The sequence below is a fragment of the Vulpes vulpes genome, chromosome 15 (assembly GCF_048418805.1).
Source record: "Vulpes vulpes isolate BD-2025 chromosome 15, VulVul3, whole genome shotgun sequence".
Classification (NCBI taxonomy): Eukaryota; Metazoa; Chordata; class Mammalia; order Carnivora; family Canidae; genus Vulpes; species Vulpes vulpes.
Genome location: NC_132794.1, coordinates 93,500,319 through 93,526,219, shown reverse-complemented (window position 1 = coordinate 93,526,219; position 25,901 = coordinate 93,500,319). Strand labels below are relative to the sequence as shown.

Below are 25,901 nucleotides of genomic sequence, written 5' to 3'. Positions count from 1 at the left end.
TGAGGTTGCTTCCAACTCTTGTCTGCTGTGAACATCACTGCAGCAAACACCCCCAGAGGCCACTGCTCTTGCAGACTGTGGAGACATCTCCAGGATGTACATCCAGGAGTGGGATTGCTAGAGCACAGGGTGGGCATACACAGACCGAGGTTAAGTAAACGCTACCATACTGCTTCCAGAATGGCTATCCCGTTTAGACAACTACCAGCAATGAGCCAAGGTTCTCATCTCCCTCCCACCCTCACCAACATTCAGTATTATCCAGAAGACTAAGTCATCTCCCTCTCTCCCTTCCAGAGGGGACCTTCCAGGCTGTTGACACTTCTCTCCAGGGGCCAATCTAACCCGAGTTGAAAGACATAGTGAATTTTCATGTCTTCGTATCATCCTTCCTGGTCTGTCTCCCTTGCCTGTAAAGAGAGTTCTTTCTTTAATTCCCAACCCAGTTCTCACTAATGGGACCAGAAACCTAAAACCTTCCTTCATTATCTTAAGAACTCAGTTGGCTTTTCAAAACTAAACCTCCTTTGTTTTCCAACTTAATCTGAAATAAGCCCCTCTTCTCTTGTGTTCCTCATTTGCTCAGGCCTCAAGCCCTTACTGGCCATTCTTGTGTTTGACTCCAGGACTGGCGCCTGAAGGACATTGCTTCACCTGCATCTGCAGGTGGGCCTGGAGCTGCAGGCCTTTCCCGGATATTACTCCCATCACATAAGCCAGGGTTGGGATTTAGCCTGTTTCAGTTGTGGCCTGTAGCCTTGTTTGCAAATGGAAATAAGTTGGGCTTCTTTGCCAGGGATAATTATAGGAAAAAGCCTCCTACCTAGTACTATCCAAATTTTGGCTTTGAAGTGTTCAGTTGCTTAATGAATCATAACTGTTCCCCGACACCTTATGTTGCTGGCGTGGATTGATACTAGAGTCTTATACCTTGCCTTGTTCCAGCAAGGTGTAAATGTGGCTTGAGGTCCTGTGTTGGCTATGTTTTACATGTCTGCCTGACTTCTCCAATTCCACTATGAGCTTTGGGTGGGCAGTGATGAGGGCCTTCCTCTCCTTCCTTCTTGATGGGACCTGGCCCCACTCCCTGCTCTCCCTGCCTTTTTCCACAGAGCTTTGCACTTAGCAGGTGCTCAGTAAATACTTGTTGGGTGGTTGACACAGGATTACATGTTAATCCATCATCTTCAAAGGCTAGAACCAGACCTATTTAAAAAAACCAAACAGTCCTTCCTTTTAAAAGTGGCATTATCTTCTTACTCTTACATGTGTTCATTTACTCTCATTTATTGCTTTTTGGGGATGGGGGCTCCTCAGGGAGTACCTTAGAGACCTTCTTTAACTTAAAAGAGGCATAATAAATTATGCTCTTTAGAGAAGACTGGATGCCTGTGTGTGTGTTCCAGAAGTGGGTTGGGAGCACAACATTCTAGATGGTTCCTCTGCCCTCCCCTTACCCCTGCCTGCAGGACTCGCCTCCCATAGCCGTGTGTGGTATCGTACAGATCGCCATTAAATAAACAGTCCCTTGAAAACACAACATTAAAAAAAAAAAGTACTGTCTATGTATTGTATCAGGAGAGCTAAATATTATGGAAAAGGCCAAATGTTTCCACTGTGTTATGAAAATAAGAACCCGGCAGCATGGAACTTCCCACTCAGTGGGCACAAGATGTGGTGGAGACTTCAAAAGGAGGAAGAACTATCTAGCCAGCGTGAGCTGCCACGGGTGACTGCACGCTGAGGAAAGAGAGAGAGTGTGTATTCCATATGCGGCTGCAGACGTCGTGGCTGTGCCTTTCACCCGGGGAGTGGATTCGTGGACCCATGTATGTATCGCGGCTCCCCCAGCAATGGCCCAACTGTGACGTGTGCTGGGGTTGAGGTAGGAGGCAGGCCAGGAAGGGCAGGACAGAAACCCTCTTTGTTCTCACAAGACCCGACAGGCAGATTCACAGCAAGAGACTCCTCATCCTCGCTCTTCTGTTTTTTGTTTTTTTTTTTTTTAATTCAGTTTGCTGTATGGTATAACACCCAGTGCTCATCTCATCATGTGCCCTCCCTAATACAATGGACCCATCCTCAGTCTTCAATGAAGATAGACACTCACGGTGAACGAGCCCAGTGGTTCTGGCAGAGAGGCTCTGCCATTGGGCTCTGTGCAGTGTCTCAGCGTGGGAGGGCCCCCGCCTCCCCAACCTGCCCCTGAAGTGGAATATCTGGGTGATGAGATTTGTTCTGGCTTCTCCAGCCCGCCTCTCTTCCACCAGGTTGAGCTCTGGAAGCTGGGAAAGCTGCAAGGCCAGGCAGCTAACTTTATTTGGAAGGAGACCAGGAATCATCTTGCTTTTATTAAAACGTTAGGCTGGGTTATCTCAGGGCTGCCCCCAGGGAGGGCGATGCTTCAAAGCTGACCAAGTACTGCGCTGCTGGCCTACACATTTTAATGAGCGGGGGAGAAGCTCATTTGAGGAGTGGCAGTAACATTGCTCACTGGACTTGGAACATGAGAATGTTGTTCCTACACCTGAGAATGGTGTTCATGAGTCAACTCCTGGGTGTGGAGGATGGCCTCTCATTCCTTCAGCTGACTTGGGACCTGGCAGTCTCCCTACCTTGCTAGCATTCTGTCCCCAGCACAATCCTCCCCTCCCTGTCAGCTATGACAACCTACATAAGGAGGTATCAGCCTGGCTGCCTGGCTCTCCCCAAAAGGGAGAAACAGAGGACCGTAGCCTCTTGTTAGGAAAATTGCCTTGCCTCACTCCCCAAAGAAGTGCCAGTGCCCCTATGCACTCTGCTGGGCCCTGTCAGGGGGTGAGGGGAATGACCATAGTCTCCAGCATTTGTTGAAATCTGTGCCAGGAATTGTGCAAAACTCTGCACACTCAATGCACACATTTGAACCTCACACCAGCTCTCTACCAAGCAAGATAACTCTCATTAGCCACATTTTACAGATGAGGAAGCAGAGGCGCCAGCAGGCACAAGAAGATATGCCCATGGTCACACAGACCATATGTGATAGACCATGCTTTTCAACACTGCAGTGGAGTGTCAGAGGAGGCCAGGACATTTGGTCCTCAGAAACCTCACAGTTCAGGAGCAAAGAAAACACTTCCTCGTATGGAAAGAGAGTTCTCAGGACCTGCAGAATTGGGTACCAGAAAGTACATGGAGTTCTATAGGGAAAGCTAGAAGGGACTCATGATGCCTTGAGCTTACCGTGTGTCAGGCTCTATGCTACAGACTTCATATCCCTGACTTCTTTTAATTTTCACAGCAACCCTGTGAAGTTCATTTTACAGATATAGGACTGAGGCTAGGAGAAGTTATGTTGCTTGCCCAGTATCACACAACTTACATACAGGTAGTGAGGCTGGGCTTGAACTCACATGCCTAATTCCAAAGCATGTTCTCTTTGCCTGATGCCATGATAGAGGCTCCATTTTAGTGGAGTGGTCAGGGAGGAAAGGCCTTGAAGGGGGTAAGAGGTGAGGAGGAAGAGAGGAAGGAGTGAGCATTCAGGGCTGGGGGAAGCAGAAGACAAAGAGGTCCTGCGGAACTGCAGGCATTCCAGCAGCCCTTCCCATGCGTGACCCAGGCTCTATTCGCCACCATCCCAAATCCATTGCTTCCATGTTATAGTTCATGACATGTAGTGGCTGCTGAGGACCTAGTTTCCTTGGTTCTAAGGAGGCGACATTCCCCTCCTGCCCCCCCTCCACCCCGCGCTCCCTGGGTAGGTCATTAGATGTAGTCATCCACAGTGGGTGTGGACCTGTCAGGATGACATATTAACCACGGGATATCCTTGTTTGGAAGGAACCGGATTCATCCCTTGGTTACTTCCGTGCCCTCTGTTTCTCCCTACCTTCTGCCCAATCTAAAATGTTCCCATTTTTTTTTTTAAAGATTTTATTTATTTATTCATGAGAGACACACAGGAAGCAGGCTTCATGCAGGGAGCCCGATGCGGGACTCGACCCCAGGTCCCCAGGATCACGCCCTGGGCCAAAGGCAGGTGCTCAACCACTAAGCCACCCAGGCATCCCAAAATGTTCCCATTTTGTTGCCTGCACCCCCACCCCCACCCCAGGCTCCTGTGAGCAGCAGCTCCTAGTTAACCTAATGGCATCCATACAAGCCCCTTGCACCAGCTCAGCCAGGCTGGCTTTATGAAGCCTACCAATGCCCACTTTCTTATGTGAGCTTCTTTCATTCATTCAACATTTATTAAGGACCTGCTGAGTGCCAGACTCTATGTCAGCGCCTGCAGATTCCTGGGGGATCAAAACAGTTACATCCCCAGAGAGGAGGCACTCACAGACTGCCTGCGTCAACCAGCATTAACAAGGGTGACATGCAGCCATCATCTGAGATCAGGAACTGACTGGAAAGGAACAAGAGGCTCTCAAGCATGAGTGGGAGGCAGCTCTGCACATTTGGAAGGAACGATGAAGGTGTTCCAGGCAGAAGGAGCAACGTTTGGCAGAGGCTCAGCGGTGGAAGGGAGGGAGGTGTTCCAGGGTCTTCACCACAACCCCGTGAAGGCAGTTCCCTATTGTTACTGTGATACCCGTTTTATAGGTAGTTAGGGTGAGGCCCAGGGATGCCCCTTTCTCCTGAACTTAGGGCAGGACCCGCTTTGCTGGTAGGCCCTGAGCAGAAGTAGGCCGGGGTTCTAAAGTGCGTTGGAGTGGAGTGGGGGGGTATCAGAAGGAATTGTGCTCACCAGGGGAAAGATCCTAGCAATGGGAGCCCATTCCACCGAAATCCTGGGCTCTCCTTTATTCCTGGTAGATCAGAAGCTATCTGGTTGCAGGAAGGAGCTGGGGAGCATTCTGGGGGCTGGGGATTGGCTCTGGGCTCAGTCCATAGAAACTACATCACCAAGTGGAGCCTTCTCTAAGAAAACCTGGGAGCAGCATCATGTGGGAGAGAGAACAGAAGTTTTGGGGTCTGTCAGACCTGACCATGCATCTTGGTTTCCATCTATGTGACCGTGGGCAAGTCATGTGATCACTCAGATCCCAGGTGCCTTTGCTTGCTAAGTGAGAGTGGCAATATCACTGATGTGCCTTGATGCCTGAAATGCTCATCCTGGAGTCCAGCATGGGGTGAGGCCTGAGCAAATGTAGGCTTCTTTATTAGCTGTAGGTGTACAAAATAGGTCAATTTATGATTTACTTAATTTACAAGAAGATTCTTTGTTTTATGAGAAAATTTGCTCACAATTCTTTTGTATTGAGAGCCCCTCTTACGATTTGAAAAAATAAAACAATTTGTTATATACAACTGTGATTTATACAGGAGGGCTCCTGTTCACCTACTTCGTACGGAAGTAAGCTAAGTGTGTCAGCGTTTACCTGAAGGAACATCTCTGGGTGGGGGGGTGCCACAGGGCTCTGTTCTCTGTCTCTGACCAAAAATGTTTGTCTGCAACTCGGGATTTTGATGTCAGCCTGCTCATATTCACAGGGGACACAGGGAGGACGGAGAGAGAGGGCTTCAGACCACAAGCTAGTTTCTAAAACTACCTTGAAGAAGATTGTACTTGAATAGGCATTAATATATTGGGGTTTTATCCAAGAACTCAGTGGTCCACATGCAGGCAGCCGGAGGCTGGTGTTCATGGAAGCAGCAGTGTGAGGTGTCAGGGTTTGGGTTGCCTGGAAGCTTGGTGGAAGTCAATGTACACGTGACTCTGCACACACCCTGGGCATGCATCCACAGAATTCACGTATCTTAGGATACACTCACACAAGTTCAGGGTTTAGGAAGTGTAGAGGGAGGGGGCAGGGAGAGCCTGCTTCCCTTCTGTCCCCACCATGTGTCTGCTCCTGGAAGAGCGGGCTGCGCTCTGGTGCACACTGTGTGAGAACCGGGTACGAGGAGGGCAGTCTGGACAGTGGAAGAGCCAAGACTGGTTACGGGGATCAACCAGAGCAAGTGGGGAGGTTAGCCTGGAGCAGGGCAGGGGCTGTGTGTGTGTGTGTGTGTGTGTATGTGTGAAATGACCTTCTTTAAGAGAGTTTGGTCTCTTCTCTGGGGTCTGGAGGAAGAGCTAGTGGGTTTGGGCAGGAGTGAGCCCGAAGCAGATTGAGATCAATAGAAGGAAGAATGTCCTGATGGTCAGATGCCCAGAGAGTGAATGGATTGATTGCCTTACTTGTGACCTCTGCATCATCGCTGGATATATGCAAGCACAGGGCAGGGCTCAATGACTTTTGGGTTCCTTTCTGGTCCTGAGAGTCTAATTCTCTTCTCTGATCGGCCAATACTGGCCCTTCCCAATTGAAATTCAGGGGACATTGCTTTGGTTGCCTCAGCTCCTCTGTTGAGACTCCCATTCGTGTCAAGAGGATAGTGTCAGGGCCTGAGGATGGGGACAGGGTGGGTGGTGGTCACTCATTCTAGCAGCCTATTCTCAGCCTTGCTAAATGCTTGCTTGCCATCAGAGACTCCCTCTAGAACCTGAGCACTTGTAGGCCTGAGGTCACCAAGCTGGACACAAAGTCCAGCCTCTGACTTCAAATCGCTTTCCCCTCCCATCTGACCCAGCCTCTGTGCTGGAAGTTGGAGCTGTGGGCAGCATGGGCCAAACTCTGACATGCCACAGCATTTTTCCATTAAACCTCCCCTTAGCCATGGAAAAGCCCAGAGAACAGAGAATGTTAGAAGTGGAGGGAGACACCCATAGCCATATCCCAACTTTGCCCTTTCCTTTGTTTGCCCATGTTAAAGACAAGGAAACAAAGGCCCAAAGAGTGAGAGAAGTTGATCAAAGCCACTGACAGAACCAAACTCCATCCCTGCCCTCTGTCCCAGGGACCCACTGGACGTTTCCACCTTCCTCTGCACGTTTCTGCAGAAGGAGAGCATGTGGTCCTGGAGGTCCGTGATGGAGAAGTCGCCCAGGAGAGTGCCATATCAGGCATATTCCACAAGGCTTCTAGCATTCAAAATAGCCTGGCAAGCCTCTGAGTTTCTTCCTAGGGGCTGGGGACATGGCCACCAGCTGGCAGAGGACAGCATGAGGGAGCACTCCCGGGTGGGGACGCTGAGTGCTAACAGGTCTTTTCTCATCACTGCAGTAGTGAGTGGGGCCTTGGTGAGCTGACTGGCCTGGCTGCGTTGGCCCAGCTGAGGCCTGCCCCCCTACCCACTCGCCCTCCTTCCCCCGTCTCAGCCTCCTCTACAGGCTCCTCCCTGCCTTCCTTTCTGTGGGCTCCCCAGGCTCCCTCAGCTTTCTAGAAGTCAGTGAGGCATAATATAGGGCCCAAGGCTATGCTGGAAACTGGGAGGAACACAGGGGTTGGAATCAGAGCCTACTACCTCCTGGCTGCCTAACCTTGGCTGAGTCAGGTACCTTCTTGGGCCCTCAGCATCCTCTTCTGTTAAATGGAGGCACTGCTCATACCCGAGCTTGTGTATGTGTGGCTGCCTCCAGCATTGAGCCTGCTTGGAGCTTGCCAGGATGGCTTCCATCCCTTACTCTGGAGCCATGAAACTCTGCGGCTTGGCCCACCAGCACCAGGAACCCAGCCGTTTAAGGGAAGGGTTAAAGCCAGGTGGATATTGGCCAGGGTAAGGAATAGCCCCTTCCTAGAGCCAGCACTGCCTTAAGGGTATTTAAGAGCACTTAAGTGCTTAAAAGTATGCCAAAAGGATTGATTCTCCTGCACCTTGTTCTTCTCCTTTCTCCCTGGCCTAATGTTCTTCGTATGGGCAAACCTAGAGGCTTTTGCTCTTGGGGCAGTGGCAAAGAATTTAATTCTGAGGATATCCTAGAACAACTTGATGGATACTGCCAAAAATATCCCTGAACATACAACTTGACACACTTTTGTGAGTTTATCCCCAGGATAAATTTCTAGCAGGGGAATTGGTGGGTCAAGGAGTTTGCATTTCTCATTTTAATATACGTTGGCAAAAGGCCCTCCTGAAAGAATTCACGTCCCTCCCACAGTGTATGAGACATATCTGTTTCCTCATACCTTCATCAGCCCCAGGACTTACCGAACTTGAGTGTTTTGCCACTCAGCTAAAGAAAAATAATGTCTTTGTAGCTCCGATTTCTTTTTTTTTTTTTCATTGACACATGAGATTGAGTGTATTTTCATGGATGGATTGGCCATTTGTATTTCTTTTTTGGCAAATGCCTATTTACATTCTTGGTCCATTTAAAATTTTTCTGTTGGGTGGTTCAACTCATTACTCTGGATTGTTCCTTAGGTAGTGGAATGGTCTCTAAGGGGGCTTGGAGGCATCAGTTTCCTCTGGGGTTGTGAGTTGGAAGTGAGCCTCTTTACCTCCCACCAAGAAGCTGTCCTGGGTTTGCCCTGAGCTTCCTGGGGTTCTCACTGTTAACAGGTGTGATGGTGCAGCTCTCACCTTCACCCCAATGCTGGACAGTGCATCTGGGAGAGCAGAGAGCATGTGATCATATGGCTTGGTGTGGGTTGGACCTGTTGCTTCTGTATTTAGGGGAGTGAGGTGCATGGCAGGGTGCCAGGGAAGAACCTTGTGTGAGTGCAGATGTATGAGAACCCCAGAATTTCTTGGAGGGGGCTTGGGCCACTAGGGGTGACATCTGCAATGGGAAGCACTCCATTAGAGAGTATTTTTGAAATAACAAATTCACTGAAGTTGCTTTTGTGATTAGTAGATATAATAAACAGAAAAGCCTAGCTATTTACTTCCCAGAATAAATAAGTATAGAAATAAATAAGAAGGATGAAATCAGTAATAAAATAATAATAATAGATTTATCACTTGAACTTGGAGCCGGCCGATGGCAATTGTGGAGGTGGGGCTGTCTCCTTTGGCACCACCAACCCAGGCAAGCCAGGAGTAAAAGAATGAGCTTCCACATGTTGGCTGTTTGCTGCAGGCCAGGCATGTGCTAAGCACTTTGAATGCATTTTCCCATCTAATCCACACTCAGACTGTCCAAAGCAGTTTCCTCCGATTATAGGCAGGAAAATGGAGGCTCAGAGAAATTAGATAATTTGTGCAAAATCTCACACCAACTAAGAGGCAAAGCTAGCTTTTCATACCAGCAGCTCTTGGACACCACACATTGGACTTCACTGTCTTTTCCGTACACCCTTGACTCCTCGGTTGAAGCTGGAGGGAGAGCCCACACATAGGGTGGAGATGGGGGCTGCAGTGTCTGGCTGAGCCTCCCTCCCCCACCTTCCCCCCTCCGCCGCTGCAGCCCAGCTGGCATCTCAGAGGACAGGGCTAAGGAGGGGTGGGCCTGATTTGGGGCTCTGGTGTGCGGCCTGGGAGGGCTGGAATCTATAGCTCACGCCTTTCCCTGCATGGACCTGGGTGTGAGTGAAGATGTGGGGAGGGGGCCTGCTCCCTGGAGGTGGGCTCTGGCCAAGTGAAACAGGCTGAGGTCAGAGGGAGGGGGCCGCTCTCCCCCAGGGAATGCCTGGATGACGTGACTTTGGGGGGCACTGGGGGAGGAGGCCGGCTGTGTGTTTCTCGTCTCACCTCCAAGCCTGGGCCAGATGGGGAATCAGTGCGGGAAGCCGCGCCAGATGATGCAGCTTCTGGCAGGCTTCCCTGGGTGCCGTGCGTGGCTCTTCTCCAGCCGGCCTGGCAGGGCCCTCCTCCTCCTCCCTCAGGGGACCTGAGAGCGAAGGACATTCTGGAGTTGGCTAAGGCAGAGAAGAGGGTCTCCTCTGGCCTCGCAGCAGGAAAGGGCCAGGAGGAGCGGGTTGGGGGCCCCAAAGACGTGACCTGGTACTCCCTTCCCTCATTTCAAATGGCTCTGGATTCTGAGCCAAGTTTGGAGGAGGGAGGGGAGGTTTATAAGGTTTGCTTTAGGATCTGGACCCGGAGAGTGAACTGAGCATAAAACAAAGCCTCAGACTTCTAGTGTTTCATCCCTCTCCTTTTCCAAATGTTGCTTACACCTCATCTGCACCGAATGTCCCTAGGTGTCAGCTGCTCTTTGCACTGCCCAACAGTGAGCAGCAAAGCATCCTATGCCCTGCCAAGAACTGGGGTCCATTCCCAACCCTGAGATCTCTTTCAGTCATCCCACTGCATCCTGACTGTGGTCCATCTGGGGTCACCCGGAGATGTCTGGAGATTTCTCAGTCTCCAGGTGTCCCCTCTCTGCTTACCAGACCCCGTGCATTTCCATACTCTCATTCTCTCATGACCAGCCTGACCTACCCTCCATGCCCCTCCCCACTTCTTCCAGCCTCCTTCCTCATCTCTTTTGCCTTGGGTCCTTAGATCTCTCCACACCACTTCTTCCCTATCTCCAATCCCAAACCACTCCAGGTTCCCCACCTGAGAAACATTTGGCTGCGATCTCTGCATCTCTGCCTTCCTCTCTATTGCTCTCTCCTGCCTCCATCATGCCCTCAAGCCCCAGAGCCAGGGACTCTCAGCTCACCTCCTGGTGCTCATTGCCTTGTGCTTTGGGCTCTGGCCACCCCAGTTACTCCTGGCTCTCCACCCAGCTCCCTGCCAGCCCTTGTCTATGCCTTCTTCTGCTTCCGGCACCCTCCCACCTCTGCCACCCTCACCTTGTCACTTGGCTTACCTTCCTTATCATTATCTTTCACCCTTTGCCTTACCTCCAGCACCACCTCCTCCAGGAAGCTGGCTCAGCTTTGTGCCCCTCCTCTGGATTCCTCCACAATCTTGTATGCATCTCTCCATCATCTAGCTTCTACAGCAAATTATCCGCCAGTACCACTCTTGGCACCAGACTGAGAGCTCCCCTGAGGCCAGGATTGTGTGCAGTAAAACTTCTCACCAGTGTCCAGGGCAGGGCCCAGCACATGGTAAGCTCTCAATACTTCTTTACTGGATGGAACTGAATTTTATCACATGGCGGTGACAAGTCTTTATTGAGGATCTACCATGTGCCCAGTATCCTTAGATATTGTAGGGAAAGTGAGGAAAGTCAGGATAAAATACTTGCTTGCAAGTGGTTTATGACTCCGTTGAGGACAGTTCTGGGAATGAGTTGGAGGAATGGGTACATGTCAAATTGGCAGTCTGGGTCTTTGGTGCTGAAGTGGGTGCTGGAGCTGTGTGTGCCCCTCCGGATTTGGGAAGAGGAAGAAAAGACCCTTGGTAGAGAGGCTAATAGGCCTGGAGTGGGGGGCAAGGGATGGGTGGGACCAGATGGAAGGAGGCTGGGCCAAACACCAGGGTCAGGATTGTGAACAGACAGAAAAATAGGTTTCTAGAGAAGGTGAACAGATTTTACCTAGTTCTGCAATCACTTCCTGTGGATGCTTCCAACATCAGAGCAAGGATAGAAGATTTTAAGTGCAGTTTCTCTATCCTGGAAGCCAAACAGGAGCTGATGGTGTTCCCAGTTTTGCTGCTTGATTGGGAAAGCCTTACTGCACGCCAGGCTCTGCCGGGGCCAGCGAACTCTCTAGGCAAAGAGAGCAGGATGTTTCTGGCATTACTTTTTTCCAGTCGTCTGCAAAAGAGAACCTGGTTTCTTCTTACTGGGCCTGGGAAAACAGGTGCCTTTTAAGCCAGGCACACCTACTATGTGCCAGTGTTGATGATCTGCAACATGGGGCCCAGGGGCCCAGGAGTAGTCTTCTCCAAGATTAATGGGCATAACATGACCCCTACCTACACAAGCTTGCTGTGTCACAGATGCAGGGGCAGAGGGAACACCAGGGCTGAGGCAGCCCAGGGAGGCTTCTAGGAGGCAGTGGGTCCTGATTGGGCCTTGAAAGAATTAGACACGCTGAGAGGATGGAGAAATAGAGCCCGCCTGGCAAGAACCCCCTTAACTGAGAGTGACATCTTTTCCTTTCTAGTATTAAACAGTTTTATTGAGATATAATTCATATACTGTACAATTAACCAACTTAAAGCAAACAGTTCAACAGTTTCTAGTATATTCACAGATAATGTGCAACCATTACCACTGCCAATTTTAGAGTATTTTGATCATTCCTTTTTGAGGGTAACCCCATTAGCAGTCACTTCTTATTTCCCCTAATGTCACCACCCATGAGCCTTAGGCAACCACTCATCTATTACCGTCTCTCCAGATTTGCCTATTCTGGGCATCTCATATAAATGGGACCATGTAAAATGGCCATTTGTGTCTGCTTCTTTCATTTAAGATAATGTTTTCAAGGTCCATCCATGTTTTAGTATGTATCAGTGATTCATTCCTTTTTATAACTGAATAATGTTCCATTGTATGGCTGTAACATATCATATTTTAAAAAGATTCATTTTAGAGAGAGGGAGGGAAAGCAGGAGGAGGGGCAGAGAGAGAACCTCAAGCAGATACCCTGCCAAGCACAGAGCCTGATGTGGGTGGGACATGCTCTCACAACCCCAAGGTCATGACCTGAGCTGAAATCACGAGTCAGATGCTCAGCCAACTGAGCTACCCAGGAACCCCATCACACATCATTTTATTTATCTATTCATCAGTTGGTGAACATTAGGTTGTTTTCACTTTTTGGTTATTATATAATATTTTATAGTACAATGCCACTGTCAACATTTGCATACAAGTTTTTATGTGGACATGAGTTTTCATTTCCCCTGGACAGATGTCTTGGAATAGAATCGTTGGGTCATATGGTGACTCTATGTGGTGTGTTAAAATTTCTCTACATCTTTGCCAACACTTATTATTCTCTCTGTTTTTGATTATGGCCATCCTAAGTAGATGTGAATTGATATTTCACCATGGGTTTTTTTTTTAAGATTTTTTTTATTTATTTATTCATGAGAGACAGAGAGAGAGAGAGAGAGAGGCAGAGACACAGGTAGAGGGAGAAGCAGGCTCCATGCAGGGAGCCCGACATGGGACTCGATCCTGGGTCTCCAGGATCACACCCTGGGCTGAAGGCAGTGCTAAACCACTGAGCCACCCGGGCTGCCCCTTCACCATGGTTTTTATTTGCATTTTCCTGATGGCTAGCACATTTGAGCATCTCTTCTTATACATATTGGCCATTCGCATATCTTGTTTGGAGAAAAGTCTATTGAGATCCTTTGCCCATTTTTAAGGTGGATTATCTTATTGAATAAGATTATCTTATTATTGAATATTATTATCTTATCTAATTATCTTATTATTGAATGGTAAGAGTTCTTTGTATGTTCTAGATACAAGTTGCTTATCATATATATGGTTTGCAAATATTCTCTCCCATTCTCTCAATTGTCTTTTCACTTTCTTGCTGATATACTGTGAAGCATAAAAGTTTTTGATCTTGATGTAGTCCAGTTTATTTGATTGCTGGTTTTGGTGTCATGTTTTAGAAACCATTGGCTAGTCCAAGGTCATGAGGATTTGTACCTATATTTTCTCCTAAGATTTTTTTTTGGTTTCATCACTCACATGGAAGTATTTGATTCATTTTGAGTTAACTTTTGTATATGATATGAGGGTGGGTTCCCTTCCAGTTTTGAATTGAGTCAGACTTGAGGTTCCCACCCACCTTCCTATTTGGTGAGCTTTCCTCTTTGGATATAGGTCTCAACTCACATATCCGCTCCTAACAGAGGCCTTCCCTGACCATGTATTTAAAGGAGCCACCTCCCCTGTCATCGGTTTCTGTTACTGCACTCCATTTTATCGGACCATCAGAAATGATCATATGTGTGCCTGATGCTCCCCATACAAACTCCATGAGGATAGACTGTCTGGCTCACTGCCCGTATGTCCAGTGCCAGAGCCTGGCACTCAGCTGGTGCTCAAGCTGTATTTGTTGAGAGCGGGAAACTTTCTGTTAAAGGAGCTACTTTCCTAGTGGATTTTGCTAAAACTTTGTGTTTCTGGCCTCAGAGAGTTGGAAGTTGGAGAGCTGAGAGGAGGTCACTCATCTCCTGCCCTGACCATCCCATTACTTCACGAGATAGTTCCTTCCTTCTTTGGCCACTCTGGCTGGAAGAATCCTCTGGACATTGGGCAAAGACCTGCTTTCCTATAAACACTCATGGTCCACCATCTGCCTTGGGGTGCAACTGAAGTTGAACCTCCCATATTCGTGGGCCTTTAAATATATGAAACCAGCTGTCGTGTGTCTCTTGCATGCCTTTTCTGGGTTCAGCACCTCTAATTCTTTCAGCTGTTCCTCCTGGAGCCAAACAGGGCTGGATTCTGACCCCTCACTCACTGATGTAGGTTCCGGGGAGGTGAGGATGGTCACAGGCTGCCAAAGAAAGCGAAACGTAGCCATAGCTCAGAACAAATGAGTCCCTTGTTTTCTTTTTCCCATTTGAGCTGGTGAATTCCAAAATTGGAGACGGAACTTTCAGAAAAATCACCGAATACATGCTTTCTCACTAGCCCTCTTGAAGGCAGAGCTGACTGTTAATAGTACAAATTATACTATCATATTGCTTTCTGTAATGAGTTTTTTTTTTTTCAGCTAGTTCAGTGCTGTTTTTAGTATTATTTCACCTTAGTGGTTCGCAACCTGTAACAACCAGTAGACTCACCCAGGGAGCTCTGAAAATTACCAGTGCCACCCCATCTTTCAAGATTCTGATTTAAATAGTGTGTGTGTGGTGGTGGGGGTGGGGAGGGTGAGGCCTAGAGTGGCAGTGTTTTTAAAGCACTCCAGGTGATTGTATGTTTTTGCAGAGTTGCAGACCTTGGTTTCAAGGACTCAACATTGAACTTGAAATCCCCTAAAACTCCCCAAGAATGAGCAAACATTGGATTTTAGCAGAATATTTAGGAGATGACATTAGCTAAGAGGACACAATTATTTTATAAGATGGAAATTTTGCTTTAAATTATGAAAGCTGTACAGGTCCAAAAGAAGTAAAAAAGAAATGTATGAAGTGTAAAGTGAAATTATTCTGTTTCTCCTTCTCTTAACCCAAATAACTACTTATCAATTTGCTGCATTTCTTTCCAGACTTTCCAAATATTCATGCATATTCACACATACAAACCCCCCATAACACACCTCTCCCCAAATAAATCTGATTATATTGTACACATTCTGTTTCGTAATCTGTTTTTTTTTTCTTTTCTCAGTGTACTATGGACATTTTACCAAAATGACACAGAAAGAGCCACCTTCTTTTTAACAGGTGTATGAATCAGAGTTTATTTGACTATTTTTCTTAATCGCTAGACATTCAGTATTCCTTACTTTTTCCCTTAATTTTACAAAAAGTGCTGGCATAGACAGCTTTATATACATAAACACATACAACACACACATGCATATGCACACCTACACATACACACACTTGTGCGGATAAATTCTTAGAGGTGAAATCGCTAAGTCAAAGGCAATATGAGTTTAAGATAGAGATTGCCGAAATGCTTTCCAAAACTGTTCCAGTCTGTCCCCTGCAACAAAATTCCTAATGACAACTATTTGCCCTGTGTCAAAAATGGAGCTTTGCTGAGCACAGCAGAGAGGAAGGTGTGAGTGTGTCAGATGGTGGGGAGGAAACGCTGGGGTCATTTCCCCTGCATGCTGTGTGTGGAGGAGGCCGCTGGCCTCTGGCCTTGCCTGGCTGCTCTGTTTCCCAGGAAGAGGAAGCCAAGCTGTGTGTGTTAACCTTTGTCTTGCTCTCTAGGGTGTGACGAGGGAGTGGGGCACGTTCACAGGATGTGTGTGTCCAGGTCAGCTGGCCCAGATCAGTCATTGATTTGAGACTGTGTGGAGTGAGAATCCTCATTTCTAACCCTTTCCTAGACCCATTGGGCTATGTCTAAGCCCCGTGGAAGCTCAGGAGTGTGACCCTCTTTTATAGTTCAGGACAGGATACATTTGTTTAAGGTTTCCAGGACTCTAGCTCCTGAAAGTCAAAATGCATCTAGAATTTTTCTTGATTTTCATAATAGGGTAAACCTCCTTCCCCTGATCTGGGCACACTGCCACCCTCTCTGGGCTCCTGGGCATTAGCCAAGATGTCCACTGTCCATTGCTGCCTTTCCATTGGAGCACCTGCTGGTGCAAGGTGGTCAGACCTGTCTGCTCTGATAAGCTGGCTTGGAACCAGAGGGTGGTGGCACAGTTGAGGGACAAAGGTACAAAGGTTCAACCATGTGCCTTCAGGAACTCTGAAAAGCATGGAGTGGGGACCACGTCCAGAGCTCTAGAAACCCAAGGTGGGTTTCTTTCAAGACTCAGGGCTAAATGGTGCCTCCAGAAACTTCTAGGGGAGAAGCTAAAATTCTAAGTGCAAAAGGCCATTGCCTTTGAGGGCAATGGGGATCAGGGGTGGAGATGAGAAATGGAGGTCACAGTTATTGAGCAGCTACAGTGTCCCAGGCACTGGTGATGGCTTTTGTGTTCTCATTAATCCTCACAGTGAGGCAGTTATTAGCACCCTTATTTTATGGATGGGAAGTAAGGCTCAGAGTGAGTAACGACTTTTCATGGAGCCCATCTGATGAACTCAGATCATGTAAAATAGAGTGCTGGTCCCCATGCAGCCCTCCTTACCTGTCTGCCACGCAAGTGACTTCAGGACTGATAGATCACCCACCCATGAAGCACCCCTTTGACAGAGCAGCAGATTGAAGCATGAGGGCAGACCTTTGTGGCAGGGACTCTGCCTTGTTCTGGGTAGTCTGGTGTAGTTATTAAGAGAATGAGGTGGTCAGGCTATATAGTCAATGCCACGTTCTAGGCCAAGCTCCATGACCTGCCACCACCAGTATGACCTAGGTAGATCTGTTACCTCTCTAGGTGTCTTCATTGACTAGAGATAATAACAAGAATTAAATGAGATGATCTGAATAAAGTGCTTAGCAAAGCCTGGAATGCAGTAAGTGCTCCATGAAGTGGGCCTGGCTATTACTGTTCTTACTCATGAAATCGATAGTGTGTGCATATAAGAAAAAGGTGTCTAAGAACAGACTCTCTTTGCTGTTTCTCTTCTAGTTCTGGGGATTATATACACATAGCTTTGACAGCTGAACCTTCTTTTAAGGTCTGGTCCATGTAGGGTTTGTAAATCCTGGGAGCTCCTACTTTAGACACTCATTTCCCCTCCAGGAAACAAGAAATAAAGAAGAAAAAAAGCCTCCGACCCAGACAGGCCTGCCACAGCTCGCCCAGTCTTTCAGTGGGCTGCTCCTGAGGACAGCCATTGTTGTCCTGGCTCCAGACAGCACTTAATGTTTGTGCTTCTGCTTTCCTAGGCCAGTGCTGGTTCTGCTACTGGTGTGCACATGTGGGGGTGTGTGCGGGTGTGTGCACACACATGTGCACATGTGTACGTCCTCATCCATCAGTGTCCCTGTTTCCTACTTCCCATTCTCCTTCTACTCCAGCTCCTGGTGTCATGGTTCATGTCTCATAGCAAAGGGAAAGAAGTTGGTTGACGCCATCTCTATTCCTGGGTATCTGAATAGCTAATGTTCATTGGGTGCTTGCCGTGTGCCAGGTCCTGTGTTGAGTGCCCCATGTCCATCATCACATTTAATGAGAAGCTCTCACTATAAACCACACTTTGCAGCTAAGGAAACTGTGACTAAGAGAAGCTAAGACACTTGCCCAAGCCCACACAGCAGAGAAATGTTAGAGCTAAAATTTAAACTCATCAAATGTTTCCAAAACCGTCTTCCTCTTCCTTGGTGCCAACACTGCCCTTGGTCCTTTCTGAGCCTTATGACTCTATCTTGCACTGTTTCCCTACTTGATTTTGTCAGATTGAGCTATAAGGGCCTGGAGGTTGGGTCATTGCCTCATCTTTAGCTTGGCACAAAACTGGGTACTAGGTGGGCATTCACTCAACATTTGTTGGTTGTTTCGTTCCTTCACTTACTTAAGGGACATTAAATGAATATCTCTTAGGCGTAAAGTGTCATGCTGAGAATTAGGATGCCATAATCTGCCTTCAGGGAGCTTCCCTTCTAATGGGGAGATAGAGGGTTAGCTCGATGAATCCTCACAACAGCCCAAAGGTGAGGTGACTCTTCTTATCTCCACCAGTAAGTGTAGATACAAATAATATGGAGGCCTTTTCCTCCTTAAATTAGTAATCAAGGCCCAACCATGATCCATGCAGACAATAGCAGGCACCCACACTGAGTGTGATGGGTACCCACTAAATACTCTCGAAGGTGTTTGATAAGGTACAGGAGCCCGCTGACTGTCCCCTCTCCAAATCCCTTTAAAAAGCCCTTCATCCCAGATGAGGGCCATGTAGTGCAGACTGGCCGTGGTGGCAGTGGCTATGTTTCGGTGGCTGGGGGACAGGTAGTTCTGGGAGAAGCATGCTGCAGCACGCGCCCTGTCCCTCGCAGATCCTTCCTGGGGCCGCTTCAACTGCATTTACTGTGACTGGCACATAACCACCAGGTCCAGAGGGGGCCTGGAGTAGGTTGATCTGAGGACTGGCCATTAGCCCTGTGGCCAGTGCGTACACGTGCATGCTGGGGTGGGGGAGGCACCCTCCACATCCAGGCTTCTAGGTAGTGGTTGTTCCCCAAATCTGCAGCATCACTATCTTCCCCACCCCAAGAACAAGCACTCACTCTAGAGGAGGGTTTGGAGTTTTAATAGGGCCGTACCCTGAGAGTAAGCAGAAACTTTAGTCAGGTAGCCACAGGCTATTAACGTTGATCTTGCTGGTGGGGTTTTAGGTTGGCAAAGGGCCTTGCACTGAGCCAGCTGTATTTGTAGTCTACCCTCAGACACAAAGGATTTGCTTCTGGGGGCGGGGGGATAGTCCCCAGGCGTTGCTGCCAGTGGCCTCTTTGGTGCTTCCAGCCCCATGGATTTTCACTCAGTAGATCTGTCAGTTAGGCATCATTTTGGTATGTCCTGAAAACTGGCAGGTCTGAGGAACTCCAGGGCTGCTAGTGAAGGCGTTTACTGCCCTTGCAGCTGGGAGGGACATACTCAGCCGTGTGGAATAGGCAGGGACACAGCATTAGACAGGAACAACCCTATGCTGGGTTGTTTTGAGCCAACAATTAGCAAATCAAGGCAGATATAATAACTAGCTAATTGTAGGAAACAGACTATGGGCGCTGCAAGAGATGGACACAGACTTGCTAGGCTAGTGGACCCAGGTCAGATGCTGGATTCTGGGGCTTTCTGTCTGGGTACAGTCAAGAGGAGTCATTGACACCATGGCCTTCACTGCTTCCTGTGGGACTCAGTGGGCCCCCTGCAGGGAGGATGGGGGCATTGGCCCAACATTTGGTATAGCTGCTTACACTAGGGGCAACAGCCCTGGGGGTCCTCTACCTTACCAGGTAGTTTGGACTTCAAGGATTAGTCTGGCCTAGTTTGTAACTGATGTTTGGCTCCTCCTCTCCCTGGAGTAGGGAATAGTACATGGGACCCTTGAACTGAGGGTTAGAGCTGACTGGTACTTAGGAGGGCTGGCGTCATCTTCTTGGAGAACTTGGCATGATGAACTGCTCTGGCCAGAAGCCAGAGCAACAATCATGTCCCCAGATGTAAACTCCCCTTTACTGGCTGTGTTCATTCAGACTTCTGGGGCCAAATCCTTTAGTATTTGTTCTCAAATGTTAAGCCATCTAGAAGATTTGTGGGGAGTTGAAGAGCTGAGTCCTGAGGAGGTATTGTGATCTCAGGACTCTAAAAAGCAGTGATAGCCCACCCAGGGAAATAGGGTGCTGTGTTCTGGCCAGAACCACTGTGTATGCATTAGAGTAAAGCACCCCTTTCTCTGTGTGCCTGCAATTTCCAGCCAAGTGTACAGTTGGCCGTGCAGGGTGTAGGTTGGATTTCAGCTCCTACTTGCCCCTTGGCTGAGCAGTCTTGTGCAACTATGAACAACTTGTGCAACTGTATGCAATGGTCCTAGTCCCAGCCACCTGATGCACTATGGTGTGAGCAGGTGAAGGAAGACTGTCATTGAGTTTCCATTTGGCTTGGGGCCAGGGAAGCTGGCAGAGGTCCAGAGAAAATAAGACCTTCCTTAGTAAACTGAGCCACAGTGCCACAAAGATATAGGGTTTCTTCCACAGTTCCTAACTCCTTGCCTCTAACCGTACTTTTTGTCAGCACAGGAGCAATAGGTATTTATTGGCACTTTCCAATTAAACGTGGGATAGGTCCTAGGACTTCTAAGAATGGTTGCACCGTATCTTTGGGTTGTTCATTGGTCACAGCCCCGGTCTGATCCTGGATGTCCCTCCATGGGAACCAGGCTGGGCTTCATTCTCAGTGCTCTGGAGTTAAGCTGTGAGTCTTATTTGCATCATGGCTGTTTTCTTGTTGAAAGGAGCAAGACTTGGAAGCTGTGGAAGTGTTGGAAGCCTCAAACATTTCTGGGCCTGGTGAGCTGAGTGGATGGAAGGTGGCCCAGAGTGAGTGGGCTGGTGGGACCAAGGCATCATGCTGGGTGTCTCCCGAGAGTTTCCACAGTTGTATCTGTGGTGGAGACCCTGATCTGTAGAGGATAAGCAGGGCAGGTGGATGTGAGACTGTGGAGCTGCCTCTCTGAGAGAAGCTGGACGCAGTTGCTGGTCAGCAGGGAGGCCTCCTAGATGCCTGCCATCTGTCTGAAATGGCCAGAAATGGGGGAGATAGAATCCATAGGTTTTTAAAATCCAGAAGTAAGGAAAACGCCACCCAGGAAACATAACCCCAAGTAAAGTGTGGGGCAGCAGGATGTTTAATTGCAAACCTTTCTTGAGAACCAGCTGCAGGGTAATGTTATCTTGGCTGCTCCTGCAGCTAGAGGAGAATTTATCTGGGCCCCTCACGCCGTCCCAGTAAACAGAGCTGGCTTTCTCAGATGACCTCTGCCCTGTCCCCTTCCCCTCCACCTGCTCTTTCTTGGGGGGTTTATTGCTAGGGTTTCCAATGCTGACAGGGCCAGCTCCGAGAGGCTTGAGGAGCTCATTGTGGGAAGGCAGATGGGCCAAGGGGGAGGGATGGGTTGGGCTGGAATTTTGCATATCCATACTCATCTGGAATGATAATCTAGGATGTTTAATGTTTGGAGGAAAGCAGACAAGCCCTTGAAAGAAGCTGCCCAGATGAAAGAAAGGGGTCTGGAGACTGTCCTCAGATTTCTGGGCTTCTGTTTCCGGGAGGTCTCTGATCATTTCCTCAATTCTTTTTTTTTTTTTTTTTTTAAGATTTATTTATTTATTCATGAGAGACATAGAGAGAGAGGCAGAGGGAGAAGCAGGCAGGCTACCTGCAAGAGCCTGATGCGGGACTTGATCCCGTAATGTCAGGATCATGCCCTGAGCCAAAGGCAGATGCTCAATCGCTGAGCCACCCAGGCATCCCGATCATTTCCTCAATTCAAGATTTAGACCGTTTGTCCAGGAGGGAGGCTGGGGGCCTCTGGTAAATCCTAAAGGTCTGGGAGAACCCAGGATGGGGTTCATTTCCACACCACTGCACCTGAGTTGCCTCATGCTTGCTCATGAGGTGGGAAGTGGGGTACAAGATGTTAGCAAGAGTAATCGTTCACCCAAAAAGGAAAGAAATGTGTTTTAAGGGGAAGCACGGTGTATTTCAGCCTGGTGGCTATGGCCAGCAAGGATCACAGGGACAACTTCTGCAGCCCTGCCCTCTGGCTTTTCCCCAGAGGCTTTGGTGTGGGTTCAGATCAAGGTTTAGACAAAGTGATAGTTATCTAGGAAGGGAAAAAACTATTTGGAGGGTGACGGGGGAGTGGTACAGAGGGGAGGGGTGCTCTGGTGGTGCACTGGGTAGCCCTAGTCTGGGAATTTCAAGATCCGGGCTCCTGTCTCAGCTCTGACACTAACAGGGTGAGCACACTTGCCATGGTAGCCAGCATAGTGGGGCAGGCCCAGCAGCCCCAAAACTTGTGCCCATCGAATAGAAGAGGAGCCTGAGGGTCTGAGAGTCTGAGCCAAGGTCTCACAGCCAATAGGGATGGCCCTGAGAGTGAAACCTAGGTGTGACTGACTCTAGAGCATGTACTTCTTCCTTAGCAAATCACCATCCTGGGTCTGAGTTTCCTCTTCTGCAGGAGAGGCCTCCCAGCTGCCAGAGGCTGGGAGTCTATAATTAATTCTCCCTGGGAGGTAAAGGGAAGCCCCTAATTACTGAAGAGGATGAAGCATGGGTCATGGTAAGCCCCAGTTAAGCCCTTACTCCAGGCCCTGCTTGGTTGGCCAGGGAGAAAGGCTGCTGTCTAATGGCCTGCAGGCTCTCTCCTGGGAGGGCACTGCCATTTGGGACCTCCTTATAGTGTGTCTGCCCAGGCAGAGGTCAGGAAGGTAGCACCTGGCCATGTATAGCATCTGCTCCCTTCCCGGGACCTGTGAGAAGGGTAGATGTAGCTGGCAGGATTTGGGGGTCAAGGAGCCAGGAGTCAGCAGAGGGATGGGGTAGGTCATAACCCCAGTGAAAACGCCAGAGCATCTGGCCACAGTCAATGAAGCCACTTGTGTGTGAGGGTTCCCTCTGCATTTGTCTGGTTTTGTAGCATTCCTGACCACTGACTTCTGTCTGGGCCCTAAGTTCTGTCTCTTCTTGCTCTCATAATTGATGTGACTCCCCCATGTTCCTCTAGGCTCATCCCCTATGCAAGGGGTACAACAGACTTTTAGGCCACCCAAAGATTTGTTAAGAAAGGGGCACCTGGGTGGCTCAGTGGTTGAGCTTCTGCCTTCAGCTCAGGGTGTGATCCTGGGGTCCTGGGATCAGGTTCCACATCAGGCTCTCCACAAGGAGCCTGCTTCTCCCTCTTGCCTATGTTTCTGCCTCACTCTCTGTGTCTCTAATGAATAAATAAATAAAATATATTTTTTAAAAAGGATGTCTTTCAGTCCTGATTAAGTATTTTGATTTAAATATCCACACTCTGAAATTTACATATAGGAAGCTAGTCCAGTGTGATGAAGAGCATGGTGTTTGGGCTCAGCTGGACCTGGGTTCAAGTCCTTTGCTCTATATTTTACTAGCTGTGTGACCTTAGGCAAGTTATTTAGCTTCTCTGAACCTCAGCTTTCTCCTGTATAGAATGGAGATAATAATGGCAGCTACATCACAGATTAAATGAGTTAATGCTATGAGTGCTTTACACTGTGCTGGCACGAAGTGGCCATTATCTAAATGATTTCTACCTTTTATCGTATGAGATATATGTTTATATCCCTATCTATTATAATAGTAGTTTATTTTGAGTTTGTGAACATAGAGATGGCCTTTCGCTTTGTGTTCTTTCTTATCAGGATCACATAAAACATGTCATCAGTACCTCATGTCAGGGTGGCAACCCTCACTGTTTGCTTTGTTTTATGGCCCTCTCCTTGGTTTCTATTCAGAATGAACATTGCCCAGAGCGAGGTGACCTCTGTGATGGGGCTCGGGTAGGGGAGAGGGGATTGAAGATTCAGAGCCCATTTGCTTAGAGGTTAACTGAGTAGCCAGACATAAAGCCCTGTATCCCTATGTACAAAACCCTTGCTGTGGACTGTGTTCCCCCCAAATTCATATATTGGAGCCCTAATCCCTAGCATGATATTTGAGGTAGGGCCTTTGGGAGGTGACTAGGTTTAGATGAAGCCATGAAGATGGAGCCCCAGTAGTGGGATGAGTGCCCTTAGAAGAAGAGGAGGAGACTAGAGCCCCTTCTCTGCATCACATAAGAATACAACAACAGGGTGATCATCTGCGAGTCAGAAATAGGCTCTCACCAGAAATCTTGATCTTGGACTTGCAGCCTCCATCACTGTGAGAAATAAATGTCTGTTGGTTAAGCTGATGGTATTTTGTTATAGCAGCCTGAACAGACTAAGACAGCCCTGCTCCAGGTATCTGGAGAATTCAGCTACCCTGATGCCAAGGGATCTAAATACTCCTCCTCTTTGCTAGCATTCCTTCCTTCTCACAGGGGCTGAGACCCCTGGCTTCACTGGACACTTTGTTCTCACTGGTGGAATCCCCACAGATCTACTGAATCAGAATTACTAGACAGGTGCCTGGAATCTGAGTTTTTATGAAGCTTGCCAGGAGATTCTTTTTTTGTTTGTTTTTGTTTTCTTTTCTTTTCTTTTCTTTTCTTTCTTTCTTTCTTTCTTCTTTTTTTTTAGATTTTATTTATTCATTTGAGAGAGAGAGAGAGCATGATGGAGCTCTCTCCAGGGAGAGGGACAGAAGGAAAGGGAGAAACTAACACCCTGCTGAGCAGAGAACCCAATGCAGGATTCTATTCCAGGACCCTGGGATCATGATCTAAGCCAAAAGCAGGCGCCTGACTGATCCACCCAGGTGCCCTTTGCCAGGAGATTCTGATGGATACCCTAGCAAAGGAATCATAATTGTGGATACAGCCACTCAATCTCTTTGAGGTAGGGGTCTCACTGTCTCAGTGCTGTCCCTTAACCTCAGAGAGGTCACAGGAGGCACCAGAGGGGAAGTTCAGCAGAATAGCCCTGAGAGCATTGAGGGGACCCCTCCCTCTCACTGTGTCTTTGGTGTGTGTTCCGGTACAAGGGACAGAAATGATAGGGACAGTAGGCCAGATTGTGGGGCAGGGGACTTTCTCCTCCATCCAACAGGCCTGCCCATCTCCTGGTTCAGAGAGCCTTCCGGATTGGGTTGAGGCACCAGCCTTGGAGAGCCTGAGTACCAAGTGAAGGTGACATTAGGAATGGGGTCCTGGACAGGACGCCTGGGTGGCTCAGTGGTTGAGTGCCTGCCTTTGGCTCAGGGCATGATCCTGGGGTCCCGGGATCGAGTCCCGCATCGGGCTCCCTGCATGGAGCCTGCTTCTCCCTCTGCCTATGTCTGCCTCTCTCTGTGTCTCTCATGACTAAATAAATAAAAATTAAAAAAAAAAAAAAAAAGGAATGGGGTCCTGGAAATACCTTCATTTCAGACAAGTTTACAAATGTTACATGCACTAACATCTGTCCTGCAAATCCACCTCTCATCCAGAGGGTCAGTTTGATTGTTCAGTGCAGCAAAATGTTTTCTGAGCGCCCAATCCATTCTGTGCCTGGCTCTGAGCTAAGACGTAAGAATACTGGGATGAATTGCACATCTCTGAAATGCTTATGGTCATCTGAAGTGCTTGACAGAGTGGGTTCTGAGGATCAACTATAGCAGAAGTGATTTGTTAAAAGTATAGATGCCCAATTTTAATAAATGTACCACTTAAACAGTGGGAGAGGGCAGTGGGTGTATGGGAACTCTGTACTTTCTGTTCAATTTTGCTGTGAACCTAAAACTGCTAAAGAAAGCCTTTAAAAGGCATGCGGGTGGCTTAGTCTGTCTTCGGCTCAGGTCATGATCTTGGGGTTCTGGATTGGGCCCCATGTTGGGCTCATTGCTCAGTGGGTAATCTGCTTCTCCCTCCCCGCAATGCCCCTCTCCTCCTGCTCATACTCTCTCTGTGTCTCTCAAATAAATAAAATCTTAAAGAAAAAGCCTTTATAAAACAAAATGAAATAAAATGTAGATGCTTGAGTTCTGAAACCCCAGATCTACTTATGCAGAATTTCAGAGAGTAGGGCCCCAGCATCTGCAATTTGGGAAGATATTTTATAGAATCTTATTCACTTAAAAGTTTGAGAACTAGTGGAACCCTAGTTTATGTTTGTTATATAAAATACATATAAATGAAAAGGAGATTAAAACCACTTGTAATTCTGATTTTCTAAGATAATCATCTTTAGCAGTTTACTGAATATTTAAATAAATGTGTGTAGCATCTACATACAAATGTGTATAGTGGTACGTGACACTGCTGGGTCATGGGGACAGACGTAAGAATGGTCCTGGCCATGGGGCATCCACAGTCATGTTAAATGGTGCCTGGTACAGCTTGAAACTCAGCCTTAGTCACCCACTCATTTGCTCTTACCTTTTCTCCACAGGTATACATCATCAACGTGACCTGGTCCGACTCCACATCCCAGACCATCTACCGGAGGTACAGCAAGTTCTTTGACCTGCAGGTAAGTTGGTCTGAGTTCAGTT

General features: G+C 48.1%; 1 protein-coding gene across 4 annotated transcripts in view; it reads left to right on the top strand.

The window, feature by feature from the left end:
- Positions 1 to 25,901, top strand: part of SH3PXD2A (SH3 and PX domains 2A) — a 230,006-nt gene that overhangs the window by 27,661 nt on the left and 176,444 nt on the right. For all 4 annotated transcript variants that reach the window (XM_072739898.1, XM_072739897.1, XM_025993170.2 and 1 more), the window contains exon 2: positions 25,799 to 25,879. In XM_072739898.1, the coding sequence (XP_072595999.1) occupies positions 25,799 to 25,879 (81 nt within the window). The remainder of the gene's footprint in view (positions 1 to 25,798; positions 25,880 to 25,901) is intronic.